Raw genomic sequence first — 18,411 nt, 5'->3', positions numbered from 1 at the left:
AGTACGGTGGGGAAAATATTATTAGGATTCCATGCGTATTCTGCTGTGGGCATTGCACTTGATGGATAGTTGTATTGGGTGTAAAGATGGACCCATAAATATTGGAAAACCCATACAGCAGTCAGAGATACAGCTACATTGATACACAACCACAGATCTGAACCAAATTATGTATAAATCGATTCCCATGTCAAAAGTAACTCTTCTGTCTGGCTCCTGTAGATAAGTATGTGTGTAAATTCTATCCAGGTATGACTTCAAGCTGTCCAAATCCTGGAAAAATTCCCACACTGAAAGAAAGTTCAGCCTTCACCCTGTCCACCACTGCCTGGAATCTGACCATCACCTTTACTTTTGTTGACACACGTCAAAAACTTTGTCTCTGCACTCTAGAGTTTGGTCGGTTCCCAGTTCTGCCTGTCGTATCTGGTGTACAAGCTCAAACCGGTTTCATTTTTTTGCAGAACGACTGAATCAGAATTCGTCTTAATGAGACATTCTGGCAAATAAAAAAGTAGCCTACACCAGCAACCTGTGCTGGAGGTGTAGCTTTCTAACTACTTCAAAGGTCCAGTGTGTAAGATTGAGGAGTGTTTATTGGCAGGAATGGAATACAGTATTTATTAGTATGTGTCCATGAGTGTATAATAACCGGAGTATAAGAATCGTTGTGTTTTTGTTGTCTTGAAATGAGCCCTTTAGAGCTACAATGAGAGCAGGTCCTCTTTTATGGAGTCCGCCATGTTGAACTGCCATTTTTGTTTATGGTAGACCAGAACAGACAAACCAAACACTGATCTAGATATGGCCGCCGAAGTTTTTCCTATATGTTTGGAAGGAGAGGGTGAGGCGTGAGAGAGTATTCATTCGGTTGAAATCTGCAACTTCACCAATAAGTGCCACTAAATCCTACACACTGGACCTTTAAAATTTAAAATTTGCAAGTGTTGGGGCATCATTTCATTAAAGAAATTAAATGAATCAGTTTTATAACCAAAGTTATGATTTCTTAATATGTTGATCCTTTGTCTGTGCTTTGAAGAAATAATAGCAGACAGAATTTTGAAATGATTGTTCAGTTAGCAATAGTCAAAAAATAATGTAACAGGTAACGAATGAGTGGCTTCAGCTCCAGCTTTACGCTCACAGCCTCGCAGCAGGGTGGAACCCTGTTTCTAAGGTGGTGCCCACTAGAATGGGAGTGCAGCAAATCTTTGAGGCAAAAATCACTTTCAGTTGTTTTGAAGCCAGCAGGCATTGGCACGGTATACAATAAGTCTTGATCCTAATAGCTGGAGTCAGATAGAAACTCACCGGGTTGGATGGTTTTGAGAAATAACTTAGTTGTTGTGATTGTGGTGCCGCTGCAGTCTAATCCATAGGCTCAAATTATGTTCCACTCATGGGCAGCTGAGTCATACGCACCAGAGGTAAAATTCAGTATTACCAGTCTGGTATTTTGCTTATATATCAATCTCAGACAATTAAGCTTTGTATTAGTTTGTGGAGTTCATGTCATGGCCTGAATATTCATTATCCAGGTATCTGCAGGCTACACTGGAAGCCCTGAAATATTGTCTGTTACCCCCAGGGGCTAAATCATTGTTAGGTGACGGATTCCAAGACGGATTGTATTTCGACATCCACATTTAGCCTCTTCTGCTCTCCACACAGACGATTTACTACTTTGACTGCAAACAGAAACCAGAATTCTTCTGATGCCAAAACCTTGGTCTCTTGCTTAGACATATAGGAGCCATTTGTGTTTCTATTTTGATGTAACCACCAGGGGAAGTTTTGTTTTTGTGTCAGTAATTACAGATGGGCATCAGGAGTATAAGTAGATCACTTTAAGGTTAGTTCTGGGTTGGTAGGTGTAATCACACGATTCTAACAGTTTAACATGCAAGATAAGAAAAAACACTGTATACCATAGGAGTAAACAAAGTTAAGTAACAGTACTCATCACCCAAAGAAAGCCATCTGAAGCAATGATTCTTGTGTTTATGGAAACTCTTCAAGAAACTGCATCACCTACCAAGTGAGTGAGTTTGAAGTTTGGACGACCACAAGATATTAATAACGTCAAACTGATTTAAGCCATACCGCACTTCATCACTGCTTTTTTACGGTCCCCAGTTATCACACCTGGAGAAGACCAAACAGACATACAAACATTGTACGTGTCATAGTATTTCAGTTCTTAAAACCATGCAGTGGTATTTAGATTTTTAAGGTGTCTTGTACGCTAACATTAGACCCGTGAGTAATGGTAGCATTAGCAGCTAACGATACTTCAAAAGTAAATTCATCCCGGACCACAGGCTGTTTGAGTTTAGCAGCGTGCTCGTGTATAACCCAGCTGAAACTCCGGTGGGTGACACTGACACACCTGCACTTCAGCGACTGGCCAAAAAGCTTTTCCAGTGTATCACTGCCCATTTTTACTGCAGCTGAAGAGGCAGCAAACATAATGTTCTGAGATATTTATGGTTCAGCACTCGAAATAAAAAAAAGCTGAAAATAAAATGAGTTGCTCAAAACCAGTTTACTGTATTTCAAGTAAAATCAACGCCATCAGTGCTGTTGAATCTGTTATGAGATAGTATTAAATCATTCATCGTTACAAATACATCTGCACGCTGTCCTGGATTGTGGACTATGTGTGTTGATACTTTAATAATACTTTAATAATCTCGAAGATATACAGAGAATAGAGGGGTTAAAGAGGGGGCCGATGATCATTTCTGATCCTGGCAGGTTAATTCAGGCCTGCATGACGAGCTGTCCTTCAGATAATGAGATCACCAGCAGAAAGCTTGCAGTCAGGACGAGCTGGTTGATATATGTTGAATAAAATGAACGCCTTAACATTGTGACAGTGTTCCCTCTGGATGAAAGAAGCGTATTAAAGAAGCGTAAAATGTGTATGCAGATATTTCTTTCTCCAGAGTTGATTATCATAGCTGGTGTCTGTGGGTGTGCCTTCTCTCTGTTTGTTTCTTCAGTCTAATGGCATCCAGCATCTGGCTGAGTTTCTCAACAAGCCAGCTGTTAGTCTCCAACAGTGAAAATCAGTCTGACGTAGCCCACAGCTCCGCACACTCTTTTTAATTCACATGCTTGCTGGAGGCTTTATTTGCTTAATGATGTAGCTGCAAATAATTAATTCACAGTTTTCCATTCTCCCTCTTGACCATGAAGAAGTGCTAACCAGAGCAGGCATTCCCTGCCTTTCTCTTCTCGCCGTGCTCGCGGAGAAAACAAGAAAATCATGACGTTCTTGCTGCTGTGTCAGAATTCACACTGGATTTTGTTTGACCTGTGTGTGTGTGTGTGTGTGTGTGTGTGTGTGTGTGTGTACTTCAGGTGGCTCTGTGTTTCTCTCCAGTGGGCAGTAAACTCAGGGTTCGCAGCAGGAAGTTCCCCGCAGTGGTGAACTGCACGGCCATCGACTGGTTCCACGAGTGGCCGCAGGAGGCGCTGGAGTCGGTCAGCTTCCGCTTCCTCCAGGAGGTGGAGAACATTGAAGTGAGAACAGCTCATACTTTAATATACACACGGGGACGAAGCCACCCACAAAAATGATGTTCACACTCTGAAAATATAATTTAAAATGTCAGGCACCGTGACACAATGACTGTGATATTAATTTCAAGAGCAGACCGGAGGCCCCGAAAATTTAATTCAGAGCCTGAGCCCCAGGAAATATTGCTTTTCAGTCAAATCTGCACACTCATCTGCTTTTAATGTGAAGTAACCAGCACTGTGATTTACAACTCTTGCAGCCCCAAGTCAAGGAGTCGGTCAGTAAATTCATGGCATACGTGCACACGAGTGTCAATCAGACGTCAAAGGAGTACCTGGCCAACGAGCGACGCTACAATTACACCACGCCCAAGTCTTTCCTGGAGCAGATCAAGCTGTATCGCAGTCTGCTGGGCCAGAGGAGTAAAGACCTCACCACCAAGATGGAGCGGTTGGAAAACGGCCTGCAGAAGCTCAACAGCACCTCGGCTCAGGTACCTCCCCAAAACTCTATCATACACAGCACACTGACCCATTGGAGATTGGTACTGTGTTTTTTGACACACATCCATTTTTTACATTTTTAGCATTCAGATGCTAGGACTCCGTATTCACCTCCCAGAATTCTCATGAGCTCAGCAGTTGAAGAGCCGAGCTTCTCGTCCATGTTGGCATGAATGTTGAGCTTAAAAGTTTATTCCTGTTCTTAGAAATAGCAACTTTCAAAATAATCTCACCACAAGGTCCAGTTAGTAGTTGTTCTGGTTAAGAAGCTGAAAAAGATATTTCAAATTTGATTAACCCCAAGGTAAAACTCTGGCATTAAAATGGGCCAATACAATAAATCTTTATTTGCACTTTGCGCTTTCTAAACTTTATGTCCATTAAAAGCATTAGCTATTTTTTGCCTGAGATCTACTTGCTGGCTAAACAAACCGGCTTCACACCAGCCTGTTTTCATGTGTGAAGCTTGCGGCTCGCTCTCTGTGTGCACCTGTTAGAAGCAGTTGTTGAAGCGTGTGTTTCCCGGATCTCTACAGGTAGAGATTGCAATGTTAGCAGGGTTCAGTGTGAAAATCACCACAGTCCTGACAATGAGACCAAAAATGTCCACACTTTCCTTTATTTCACTCACACAGTGCTTCCGGCTCTGCTTGTTGGGGCTCTGACTCCTGCCGGTTTCCCATCACACCAGCTAATCAATGTCCCTCACCTGACAGCACAGGTGAAAATTGGTTGCCGTTTTTTGGACAAGAATGAGGCACCATGGCAACGACTACAGTTGAGAATGGCTGCAGGTGTCAGCTGTTGATCTACAGTAATGGTTGACATCTTGTTTATACATGTAAACAGTATTTTCATAATTCATGCATCTTTGTAGGTCCATGCCTGGACTTCTTTGAACGCTTTGTGTCCCTCCTTGATAACTCCAGAGGCGTTACTGAGCTTCTTGCAGGTCTTGGACATTGCAATTCCAAATTCGATATATTACAAATGTTTACATGATCAGTGCCAGATGCCAGATTTCATCATTCAATCAGCAAGATTTTAACTCTTTACTATCTACTATGATCTGGAGTAGCAGCAGTAGTAATAGTAGCAGTCGTAGAAGTATTATAAATGATAATAGTCATTGCAGTCACAGCTTTAGTGTCAGCAGTTATAGAAGAAGTTGTAGAATGCTATCATGGTAGTAGTAGAAGTGGTATGCATAATAATAATAGTTCAATTCAGTTTGATGTATACAGCAAACTGTAATCTCATGACACTTTCCATATAGAGCAAGTCTAGACGTTATTTTTATATTATCTACAGAGACCAACAATTCCCACCATGAGCAGGCACTTGTTGACAGCGGCGAGGAAAAACGTCCTTTAAACAGGCAGAAACCTCGAGCAGAACCGAGCTCATTGGTGGACGGTCACCTGCTGCGATGAATAGATAGAGCGATTCAGTAAACGAGTAGAGACACAGATGCACAGCAGTAACAAAATAACGATAACTGTGACTATAAACTCTAATGGAGATATGACTAAAGGTAGCAATGATAGAACATGTAGTGGACGTCAAGCAGGACCACAGCTGATCTAGGTGTAATCAACCTGCAGGACGAGAAAGCAGAGAAGTTAGTAACATACACTGATTGATCATGAGTGTGTACAGATGGAGAGAGAAGAGCTCAGTGCATCATGGGAAGTCCCCCAACAGTGTAGTCCTATAGTGGCATAACTAAGGAATGGTTCAGGACTCAGCAGAGCCAGGCCTAACTATGAACTTTATCAAAAAGGAACATCTACTGTGTAAAGTGTAGAGCGTGTCTGCCTACAGACTGCACAGCTGACAGAGTAATATAGCAGTAGTAGTAATAACAGTAATAGTGGCTACAGTAGAAGTAGTTTAAATAATAATGGTGGTGGACTTAGTCATAACGGTAGTAGCATTAGTAGAGGTCAGGTAGAGGTGCTAAATGATTAGTAATATAGTAGTAGCAAATTAGTAATAATAGTATTAGTAATGCAGTACTAGTGAAGTATTTTTCTAATTTACTATCATTAGTGGTGGTAGTATGTGGTCGGTTGTATCGTCCACACTGTATGTGTTTCATCCACAGTCAGACTTTGAGTCCACTGATGTCCACTTAGAGAAGCAAACTGCAGCTCGACCGTGTGCTGGTTCTTCATTCTATTATTACAAGAGTTTGTTTGCATCATTTGATGTTTCCATCTTTAATATCGACACCTGGATCCATTTGTCCAAATGTTTACCATCTCCGCACCTTTGCAGAAGAGAGATATGAATTATGCAACGCGAGGTCTGCGTGCGAGGCAGCCCTAATTATAGAGGGTCTACAACACTGTGCAAGTGAATGTAAAACCATGCACACATATATGCATAATTTCATCCCTGCATACCATGCATCTCCACTCATTTTGCATAAACAGCCCCACACATACCCGCCCGCACAGTCACACACACACATAAACAGCCTTTACACATATATGACATCAATGTGCCCGGAGCATCGCGTGTTTTTGTTTCCCGTCACCCGTTTACTGTAGAAAGAGCCAACACACACACCCACGCACACACAAACACACACACACACACACACATATTGGGGCAGTATGGTAATGGAGGAGCTGTCTAATTAGAGAGCACACCCTTTACAGCAGCAAGAAACCATTAACGCACCCTGTGTTTGTTAGTGCAGCCACACTGATGGCCGCGCTGCTATAAGTGCTGTTATTTAACATTCTGTGCAAGAGAATCTGTGGCTCACCAGGGGCTGCTGTGGTCATGATAAACAAGGAGGGTTAGAGCAAAGGATCTGTGTGTGTGTGTGTGTGTGTGTGGTCGGGGGGGTGCTTGTATAGGGGTGCTATATAAGTGTATGAGTCATCTGCTCCCCAGAGGACGCGTTAGTTCCATGTTTTTTTTTTCCTCTTCAATTTTGTGCAGATAGTGTCCTACCTTTGGCTGCTGTCTTGAGCAGTGTGTGTGTGTGTGTGTGTGTGTGTGTGTGTGTGTGTGTGTGTGTGTGTGTGTGTGGATTTAGTGCACCACAGGGCTCGCCCACTCATCGGCTCATAAACACTCTTTGAGACACACATGCATATACACACACACCTCAACACTTGTACTAAACTGTAATAGTAGTAGCAGTTGTTGTAGTACTTGTAATAATAGTAGTAGTACTAGTTGAAGAACAGTAATAGTACAAATAGTAATAGTAGAAGTAGTAGTAATATTAGTAGCAGGTGTAATAGTGAATAGTAGTAGAAGTATTAGTAGCAGTAATAATAATATTAATACTAGTGAGGATACACCTAATAATAACATTAATAGCAGCTGTACTTATAGTACTGTAGTAATAACAGTAGTACCAGTAATAGCAGTATTCCAGCTGCAATAGTTAGTGATAGTTGCAGCCACACAAATAATGACCATGTGTGTCTCTGTTGCGTGAACGAAACTGTACTTGGTTACTATCAGCCATCACATGTGGATGAACAGATGAAGTCTCGTGTTTTGGTATCAGATCGCATCTTTCCAGAAGAATCTCTTGTTTTGCAGCAGCAGAAACAGAGACGCGTTTTCCATCTGCAGTACATAAACACAGAAGCCGCTCAGATGTATTGAATATCGCCCATGTCTCACACCAATTAGTTTGTCCTTCTTCGCTCCCTCTCCCCATCCCTGTCTCTCCCTCTCCCCCACCCCCACCCTTCCGCTTCTGTCTCCCCCCTTGCCTATTCATCAAGTTGATGGCTCACTCGGCGCTCGTCTAAATGTTCCACCGAATCTTTTTGCATTGAATCGTCACAACCCGAAAGGGCTCGTCTTCCCCTCCAGCCTGATTTCCTGTTTGTTAATTAGCCGAAAGACAGGCGTGAAGAAAAACAGTCTGTTTTTATTTCCCCAGTGCAACATTTTGATGAAGTCGGACGGCGATGCAGAGCCCTGTTTGTCAGGGAGTTATGAGGAGTTTGTAACAGCTTTAATTTCTCTTTACGACCGTCCTTGGTCTGTGCATTTGTGTGTGTGTGTTTTTGTGTGGTGCTGATAGCAGCTCTTGATCCTAAAGCTTTTATTCTTTTCCAGACATGTATGCCATTTCTCTTTTATCTGCTCGGACAGAATACAGATTTTTTTTTCCCCAGCAATGGATTAAAGGTCACATGCATGGTCCACGGCACAATCCTGCAGAGCACAAAATGTTATCCGCAAAGGTTTAGCCCCTTTGTGAGGCTCGTGGTTCGACTTGGCTAAGCCACAGAATCCTCTTTATTGCTTTGAAGAACTGAAGACATGTTTTAGGTTTCAATTAAGTCACCATCAAGCTCGATCTACGATTGCATTACTAATAAGATCCAACGAGAATACAAGCAACCAAAACAAATGATCAGTCCTTCAAAACCGCCTGAGAGATTCAATTAGATGATAGCAATAGATTCACTAGTGCCCATAATATACACAATGATTGCTACTTATACCATTTAATGAGACCAAAATAGATTATCAGCAGCCCGTCCATATGCTCTATTGACTGCTCCACTCATAGTAACACGTGTGTTTATTTCTCCCTTATGTGGACAAGCTTTGACAATGGTTCAACATTTTTGGAAATGAGCTAAATTGCTCTGTTTCTCTGAGATGGTTCATACGAACCTCAAGTCTGTGGTGTATGAAAGAGGTTAGTCTAGCTTAGCTTTTAAGAAGAGCCACACCTCTGAAACTGACTGATTAACACAACAAATGACAACAGCAGCGACTTCCTGGAGTGCTGTGGCCGCAGTGAGGCTCATCAGGCCTGTACTAACTGATCTGTTTATATCTGAATATTCAGGTATGAACAGATAATGCAAACGAATACAGCTTTACAGCAACTTTTAGAGCTCAAAAACTTGAAAACACTTCAACTTTCTTTTTTAAAATTACACAGTATGACTCAGCCAGCTATTACAGCTAGTTTTTTGTAACCTTAGCACATTTTTAATCATATACAAATACATTTTTAAAGAAATCTCATGAAATATTGCCCAAATCAACTCTGACTGTTAAACCCCTCAGTTGTACTCTCACTGCTCATTTCCACCCAATTTGTACAGATAAAACAAATGAGTGTTTGTGTCAGTGGGTGTATATTATTTTATTTTTTAAAGACAGACAGAGCCAGGCTAACTCTTTCCCTCTGCTTCAAGCTAATGGCCTCTCAGATGATACCAAACATTAGACTAATATCGATGATGTTATTTTATCTCTTGTAAAGAAAGTGAATATGTGTATTTCCACTTGTTTTAAATGTGATCAGCTCATTAAATATCCGCCATAAACCACCTTTATAATGCTTCAGATGGAGCAGACTGCAGCTACCAGCAGGCCAGGAGGTGAATATGAGTTATTGTTGTTGATAAAATGTATGTATGTACGTATCTAACTTAAAACAAGTTGAGTAGTAATAATGCTAACATTTGGTTTTACATGGGACTTGACAAAACTGCATTAGTTTGAGCCATTCATCCACCCAAACCTCTTCTATTCACTGACTTTGCTTGTTTGTTGCCCCCGTCCTGTTGGTACTGCACTTTCCAGCTTACCATCAGATGATAACGGCCTCCTGAGGCAGTTAGCAGTTAGAGCAGGGCCGTACTGCCTCACATCTATACTACTGATATAAACTGATAATGTTAACTTAATGGGCTGGAAGCTGGCAATATTTCTTCAAATGTTTTTCGACCTTCTACTACATTGTTTTGTTTTTTGGTTTAATGTATCAAAATACATTGTGCTTATTAAAAAGATCATATTTTTGTATAGGACATCATCTGCAAAATAACTCTAATTAACTGTCTGTAAAGTAAAGTCAAATCCACTCCACCACTGCTGTGTGTTTGCAAGAAAGCTCCACAGTTTACCTCAAGGTTTGAATGAAGTGTGGACTGATAACCCTACATACATAATGTAGAGATGCACTATATGGAATTTCAACTAGACAAGACTATTTCATTCTGGTGCAGTGATTCTGATCCCCAGTTAATTCATCCAGATCTCCAGTCACATCCTCCTGACCTCTCAGTCTTTCTGTCTCATCCTCTGACAGGTAGACGACCTCAAGGCCAAGCTGGCTGCTCAGGAAGTCGAACTCAAGCAGAAGAACGAGGATGCCGACAAGCTAATCCAGGCAAGAACGTCCTGGACACGAACAGAAATGAACATTTGTTAAAAATGTCTATATTTTCTCACTCGCAGTACCTCCAAGCATATCCAGCCATGCAGATAGTTTTGGTTTGCTCACATATCTGTCTTCTGCACTGACCCTAATAGTGGAGGATGAATGGATTTTCGCTTGTGGTGCTCAGAGAAATGAAAAACGACTGATCTAAAAAATTCAGCAGCAGCTTGTCCTTCCAGGAACACTGTCCTCCCTTTACTGTGGATAATCCACAGATGGATTGGTGTTGTTGGGGGTAGACACTGCTCAGCACAGCGTGAGAAACTCAGAGAAAGCTGGACTTAAACCTCTGATCTTTTTCATCTTCTGTTATCTTCTGTTATAGATTGATCTCAGACAGGTCGAAGGGGTAAACATCAGCGAGCTGTACAATGGTTTGCTGGGTGTTTCCTGTATGTCAAACTTTGCCCAGTGCAGATTTTTAGCTGCATATTGACTCAAACATAGCTTCTTTTGGGGAAGTTATTTTTTGCAGTGCATCCATGCTGTGAAAACTAAGCTGCTGACTGAACTCGCGCCATTAACACAGCGATAAATCCTGTGTGCTGTCCCCAGGTGGTTGGAGTAGAAACTGAGAAGGTGTCCAAGGAGAAAGCGGTAGCTGATGAGGAAGAGCAAAAGGTGGCGGCCATTGCTGTGGTGGTCACAGGCAAACAGAGAGATTGTGAGGAGGATTTAGCCAAGGCTGAACCGGCTCTCCTCGCTGCTCAGGACGCCCTTAACACTCTAAATAAGGTCAGTTACTCTCCAGCATCTCACTGTGTCTTATTGATTTGCTCCATCACACTTTTCTCTCTCAGTTTTCTTTGTTTTTAAAGAGGCTTTGTCTTCTTTTCTCTTTGTTTGACTTAGTTTTCACCAGCTTCAGTGGAATAAGTTATGTCCACACAGGCCTTGAACTGTACAAAAGATTATTGAATTAGAGGATTTAGTCTGGTCTTTGCTAAAATAATGTCTTCTCTATGTTCTCTATTTTTCTGCATGCATTTTGCTTTATCCTCGCATCCCGTGTAGGTTTATGAGCAGCCTCTGTGTTTAAAAGGTGCTCTCTGTTCAAACAAGCAGAACCGACAGTTCAATCACAGCTCAGAGCTCTCTTAAGATGTCCTAATTAGTATTCTCTGTTGTCTTCTCAAAGTCAGCACAGGTTCTTCTTCCTTTATTCTAATCCTTTCCTTTTCCTCGCTCTCGTTTTCCCTCAGCAGACCACAAAGATATGCACTTGCTCCAACTCAATTAAATCATAGCTCTTTCATTTCCCCTCCATCTCGCCCGCTTCAGAACAACCTGACAGAGCTGAAGTCGTTTGGCTCTCCAGTGGCAGCGGTGACCAACGTCACGGCGGCAGTCATGGTCCTGTCGGCGCCCGGTGGGAAAGTCCCGAAGGATCGCAGCTGGAAGGCGGCGAAGGTGATGATGGCCAAAGTGGACGCGTTCCTGGACTCTCTGATAAACTTCAACAAGGAGAACATCCCGGAGGCTTGCCTGAAAGCCATTCAGCCCTACCTGCAGGTGAGCGTTTCAATTAGCCCCCCTGTTCATTAAAATCAGCGCTAACGGCGCGCTGCGTGCGATGTCTGCCGCTTGGCAAGTTCAACTAATAAGTCATAAATTTAGCAGGGGCGTGACTACAATGACAGTGGCACATAATGGCTGCCGAGCGTCCAGATGACAGCCAGAGAAAATCAACCAGTTAATTAAGCGTTACAAATTTAACAGCCGCCCTGATTATGAAGTTCAGTGGAGCGGAGACGAGGTAAATCGGTGCAGCAGATAAAGCCAAAATTAACTTTAAATTCACTTTGTGAACCGCACAAACTCAGCGCCCAGACCATTCTGTTAATATTTTATTGTAGTGGTCATGAACAAATGCTAATTTGAAAACAACAACACCTCTAACTCATAATGCCTTACTGAAGTGCTTTTCAAACCAGACTCTCACAGGAGGACCATCGTTTTGCCCACAGACACAACAACACTTCCATTTTGCAATAATTATTGTTTTTAAGATTTATTGGAATAAAGACACGTCCAACAAGTCTGCTTTAGGCCTAAAGGAACAATAACAGAGCGTATAGCCTGTAGTTCATCATGTCATCTTATCCGCACAGAGTTGCTTCCTGTCCAGAATGTATTATTCTATTTTATTCTCCACAAACATTCAATGATTATTAAATAATATCAAGACCCACAGATTAATGTCATTTGATGAAGCACACACATTTACATTTATATAAACTCTTTCACTCTGCCACAGCTGCAGCTGCTGTTAGGCGGTAGCCCATCATTGTTAATGTGTGACAAAGGGACCATGAAGTCCACTCACCCACACCTGATCTCAACTGTGACAGATATCACAGTCCTCCTCTGACAGCTGAAATCATCAGCACCCAGGCTTAACTGCTACATTCTACTTACAAACAGCTAGCATTAGCATTATTCTCTAGTTGCATTCATTATCACTGTAGTGACACAGTGACAAAAAATATGTTCGTTCAGCTTTTTTAACATTTCTGTTACTAGTTTAATTAATGATTCCATAATTTATTATATGTGAAATCTTAAGTTTATGTAGCTAACACGACCTATTGTATAAATTCCAAGTTATAAGCTAAGATGGTAGTTGCTGCTACTTTATTCAAGCTAGGCTACTAGCTAGTTTAGCCGCACAGTGTTTTCATTTTCTTACAAGACTACCTTTAACTGTCTCACCTGCTAGCTTTATTTTAATGTCGCTCTTATGTTTTAGCTAGCTATCTAACTGGTGTCCCCAGACATGAGGTCCACAGTTGGACCCTTCTTGAGAGTGCAGTTGGCTAATTATTTTATAGAACAAATGTCATAGGACATTTAGATTACTATGCCAACAGCTTGTGTTTTACTTTTGTGTTTTACTTGCACCTGTCTGCTCAGGATCCAGAGTTCCAGCCAGATCTGGTGGCCTCCAAGTCTAACGCGGCGGCCGGCCTGTGCTCGTGGGTTTTAAACATTGTCAAGTTCTACGAGGTTTACTGCGAGGTGGAGCCTAAGCGCCAGGCTCTGAGTAAGGCCAACGCAGAGCTGGCTGCTGCACAGGAGAAGCTCTCCGCCATCAAGAGCAAGATCAATGTAAGCCATCGCATTGCACCGACCATACAGGAAATGAAAAGTTTGTTTGTTATGTGCCAAGTATCTCTTTCAAAAAAAGGCAATTCAATATCTCAAATCCAGAGGATATATTCTGTGAAATCCTATTACCGTTTTATTAAAGAAAGGACTTACTATTCTTTCATGTCCTCTTCTTGTTTTCTTGTCATCTTTTGACACAGACGCTAAAGAGTCTTAAAACTTTATCGACTGTTGTGCTAAACTGAATGTGGACTGAGAAATGACTTGTAAAAGCCTGGAATCTCAGCAGCTCGCTATAAAAGATCTCTGAGACATCGGTGTGGATCAGCTGCTCTATCAAACCCAGAAGATATGCAGCATCATAAGAATTTGTTGCCGCAGAAATAAAATAAAATAAAATTAAAAAAACAACAATCAGAGGCTGTAAGCTGAAGCAAAAACTCCGGATATTAATTATTTTATCAAGGCTTGAGTGACAGTTGACACATGAGCTCTGCCAGTAATGATATACCGCCACCGCCAGCAGCTTTTCATCAATAGAAAGCTGGTGTGAGTGCTATTAAAAGCTTTTACTGGTCATTAATCTAAAACCATATCCATCAACCTAAAAACTTTATTGATAAAAGCGGCTGTAAATAATTGTTTCTCGCTGCCGTTTGACATTCAGCACATCAGAGCGGGAGCAAGCCCCCCCGGCAGAGCACGATGCTCGGGACGCGGCGGCGGTTGGCGGCAGCTGCTGCTGCTTACATCAAACCCCGCAGAGTGCAGGGTGACGACTCTTAATAAGATCCAGCATGACTCCTCGCTGTCATTTTTCAGCCCTCAGTCAGATCACTTGAGCGGAGAGTGGGTACGGAGCCAGAGGGAATTAGCAATCCTCAAACTAATCTACTGAACCTGTGTGCCTCTCCACCGATTAATCCTGTTTGTCCTTGTGCTAATTGCTTCCATATGCCAAATAAATCCATAGTGCAGGCAATGATAAGTTTTACCCAACTTTTTACACACTCAGAGACTTAAGCTTTCCTTGTTCTCTGTCTTTGAAGATTCCTCATGACCAAGCTGTATTTTAACAAGTGCCAAATGTTCTCTATTTCTGTGTGTGTGTGTGTGTGTGTGTGTGTGTGTGTGTGTGTGTGTGCCCTATCAGCACCTTAATGAGAACCTGGCCAAGCTGACAGCCAAGTTTGAGAAAGCCACGGCAGATAAGCTCAAGTGCCAACAGGAAGCAGAGTCAACCGCGCGCACAATTTCCCTGGCCAACCGTCTGGTGAGGAGGGCAACAGCAGGGTCACGCCGAGCATCAGGCTACAAACACACAAACACATACACACAAACACACCTTCACGCACAGTTTTCCCCATCCTCCTGTGCTTCCCTCAGATAGATACAGATGTGTCCAAACTTGCATTTATACACTACAAACATTTTTTTCTATCTCTGCTTCTTAATGTGACTCTTTCTTAAATGTTATGATATGTTGTTTTTTTTTTTTTTTTTTACAAAAATATGTGTCCACAGTTGTGACACAGTTGTGCCACAAACATCCCACAACTTCTCAGAGTCAAACTCAAAGTCAGATCACCACACTTCACTGGTGGATCTCTCCGATAAAAGTCCAAAGATTTGCTTCCAAATAATCGAGAAAAAAAAACGCACTCCTAATAACTTCAGAACTTGGCTCACAGTCATCAGATTCAAACTTTTTTTTTCAGCGCCACAGTAATCAGTTGATGTGTGTACAGTGCAAACAGGAAGTGCCGGCACCTGAAGCAGCATGACTTTTCATGATGAAAATGTGTCAACTAACTACATGACGGTGTGCATCACTTTGAGCTCAATATTCAGACATTGGATGTGGTTCATCCTCAGTAACTTTATCAGTCCTCTCCAGATGTGCTGTGCAGTGCAGGATAAAGCTGGACTGATATTCAGACTTCGTGGTGTGATGTTGAAGGATGGCAACTTTCACAACGTGGCGGCAGATGAAAAAATGACAAGCAGAAGTTAGGGGCCGTCAGTAGTGCGCACCGGATGTTGGTTAACTCCTTTTCTGGACTGCTTTCCCTTACAATCATAAAAAAATATGCAACATGGCCCAAATGAGTTATTATGGCTTTTATATTCTCACTGTTAAAGTGATGGTGATTGTCCATGGTGTAGCCCACCTCTCTACCAATGCTAGCAGAGATTGGCTCCAGGTCTTTCTGACCCTGATGAAGATAAGCAGTTACAGAAAATGGATGGATGTTGAAATGTTCTGTTCTCATTATTCATTCCTAACTGCACCGTTCACATCTACACAGCTCCTGTGAAGATGAAGCATAGACGTTTTGGGTCAGTATGAAATATCTGAACAGCTGTTGAATAGATCACCGTGACATTTTGGACAAATAGTTCCCAGAAAATGTATCTTTGTTGATTTCAGGCTTTTCCACGAGTTTGACATTTCTGGTTAGGTTTGAAATTTCTCAACAGCTATTAGATGGATTGGTATGAAGTTTAGCACACACATTCCCTCAGGATAAACTGCTATCACTTTGGTAGAGTTACAAAATGCCTCCCTCGAGACTGCAGGGGGACTTTCTCCCAGCTCTTTAGGGCGGTGATGAGGAGAAGTTGTGTGCTCGTAAAAATGAGAGAAGAGGGGAAAACATTGTTTCAGGTAAGACGTGTCCTTGAAGTCAGGAGAATACGTTTGTTAGCAGCCGTTCTTTCCACCATTCCAAAAAGCTGCTCTGCATTTAGAAATCCCCCCGATGACTGGTAGGCACTGAGACCTACAATCACCATTAACTTCCTGTAGGACCATCAGGTCCAGATTTCATGCCCTACACTGTTTGATTCATTTTATACCTGCTTAGAACCAACATGTTAGCATCATTCATGTGAGCTCAAAGCACTACTGTGCAGCTTCACAGAGCTGCTGGTGTGACTGTGGACTCTTCAAATACAAATTATACTTTATTATTTGATTCTTTCTGCTGAATGGTTAAGCTATTATCCTATGAATGCAGCTTTAGTTATATATATACAGAATATATGAGGGCTATGAATGACTGAATGAAAATGAAGCAGATGATTTGGTATGGATTTGAATGGAGAAATAAATGCACATATGTTGTTTAATATTTCATGAGGCACAGATAGAGTAGCTTTTATTTTGTTGTCCACAAACCTGCATTTATACAAACGTATACCCAAAAATCTATTTTTATCTCGGCTTGTTATTGTAGCTGTCTCTGTCTTAGATGCACAATTCACATGTTGACACACCTACACACAGACACACACACATACACATATACATAAATCCCGGGTGTGTAAATCTCCTGCTGACAGCAGCACAACAGAAAGATGAGTGTTGACACTGTTAGTATGGTAATGTAAATTATTCAGAGGAGTTTTCAAAAGGCCTGGCAGGAGCGAGAAAGGACGAGAGGTTGCGCTCGTCTGCTAGTCAATCACAAATATCAATGCAGATTCAGCCAAGTTGCTGAAGTATACAGTGTTTCCATGATTTAAGTTACCATCAAAGTACGAGGCTTCTCAAGTTTGGAAGAGATAAGGCATTAAGGTGAACTTTATTGATCCCTGAAGGGAAATCATTGCTGCAGTAAAGAGTAGAGGTGTTGTTACACGAGCAGAGAGGTGATAAAGGATATGAAAACCTAATAAAAAAGGACTTGAAGGTAGCAAGGCATTGCTGGTCTGGAGATTTCCCGACATTCATGAGGCCGCGCGTCGATGACTGGCAGCTGTAAAGTCATTCAGATTTGATTTATAGGAGGCCCACCAGGAACGCACTGCAAGGATGTAAGATTCAGCGCAGCGACACACTGTGATCTCTGTCATCGTGTTTCAGGTGGGAGGCCTCGCGTCGGAGAACGTTCGCTGGGCGGAAGCTGTGGAAAACTTCAAGAAGCAGGAGAGGACTCTCTGCGGGGACGTCCTCCTCATCACAGCCTTCATCTCATACCTGGGATACTTCACCAAACGCTACAGGCTCCAGCTTATGGACAACACCTGGAGGCCTTATCTCAGTCAGCTGAAGGTGGGATTCATACCTATGTGTTAAGAGGTGATACCTGACATGTACCTGGATGTTGGAAACCTCAATAACTATGGTTTGTCAGCTTGAACTGCTGAATACATTGGAGCAGATAGCCGAGATATGAAAATAAAATTCAAGTTGCAAGAAATCTTCTTTCAGCAAGTGCAAGAACGGCTGTTACCTTCTCCTTTTCAGTACTATCTGCTGCTGGAAATACCCACTATCACATCACATTTGTGTATTAATCCACAGCTGCGAATACACTACCACTAATGCACAAAACTCCTCTGCATGGAGACAACAAGAGCTGTGATTGGTCAGTAGGGGCTGCAGGTTTCTCCTTTTTCAGTAAAGCACATCTAGGAAAACCATGTGACTGCAAACCTGCCGCTGGATTCTATCGCTGCTGTCTATCATGGTGCCTCAAACAGTGTAAACACAATCAGCTGCTGATTACATGGCAGTTTCATCCTATTCAGAAGTAAGATGAGGCCAATGTTCTCATAGTTGCTCTATATTAGTATTAGTATTATAAGAGTGAATAAAGAATAAATGTGCAGTATAATGATACAGTAATTAAAGATCACAAAATCACACGCTGGACAACAGCATCAAAACAACCCAACCAAAGAAACAGGAATATCGTATAACACTGAAATTTCGATTCAAACTTGACTGACTCATCAATATCTTCTGTAAGGTTCCCATCCCAGCGACCCCTGACCTGGACCCTCTGACCATGCTGACGGACGACGCGGACATCGCGGCGTGGCAGAACGAGGGGCTGCCGGCCGACAGGATGTCCACCGAGAACGCCACCATTCTCACTTCCTGCCAGCGCTGGCCCCTCATGGTGGACCCCCAGCTGCAGGGCATCAAGTGGATCAAGAACAAATATGGGGAAAACCTACGCGTCATCCGCATTGGACAGAGAGGGTAAGAGGCTTTCCTTTGAAAAGTTTATGTGGCGATTGTTTTTATTGGA

General features: G+C 42.2%; 1 protein-coding gene across 3 annotated transcripts in view; it reads left to right on the top strand.

Moving 5' to 3' along the window:
- The window catches only part of dnah9 (dynein, axonemal, heavy chain 9), a 155,278-nt gene that overhangs the window by 88,794 nt on the left and 48,073 nt on the right, over nt 1–18,411 (top strand). For all 3 annotated transcript variants that reach the window (XM_027289342.1, XM_027289343.1, XM_027289344.1), the window contains exons 53-61: nt 3,370–3,531; nt 3,789–4,022; nt 10,130–10,210; nt 10,817–10,996; nt 11,543–11,773; nt 13,175–13,369; nt 14,523–14,642; nt 17,238–17,426; nt 18,127–18,362. In XM_027289342.1, coding sequence (XP_027145143.1) covers nt 3,370–3,531; nt 3,789–4,022; nt 10,130–10,210; nt 10,817–10,996; nt 11,543–11,773; nt 13,175–13,369; nt 14,523–14,642; nt 17,238–17,426; nt 18,127–18,362 — 1,628 coding nt within the window. The remainder of the gene's footprint in view (nt 1–3,369; nt 3,532–3,788; nt 4,023–10,129; nt 10,211–10,816; nt 10,997–11,542; nt 11,774–13,174; nt 13,370–14,522; nt 14,643–17,237; nt 17,427–18,126; nt 18,363–18,411) is intronic.

Source organism: Larimichthys crocea, chromosome XVI, assembly GCF_000972845.2.
Source record: "Larimichthys crocea isolate SSNF chromosome XVI, L_crocea_2.0, whole genome shotgun sequence".
NCBI lineage: Eukaryota > Metazoa > Chordata > Actinopteri > Sciaenidae > Larimichthys > Larimichthys crocea.
The sequence above is the reverse complement of the archived record's forward strand: the minus strand, read 5'-3'. Positions and strand labels throughout refer to the sequence as shown.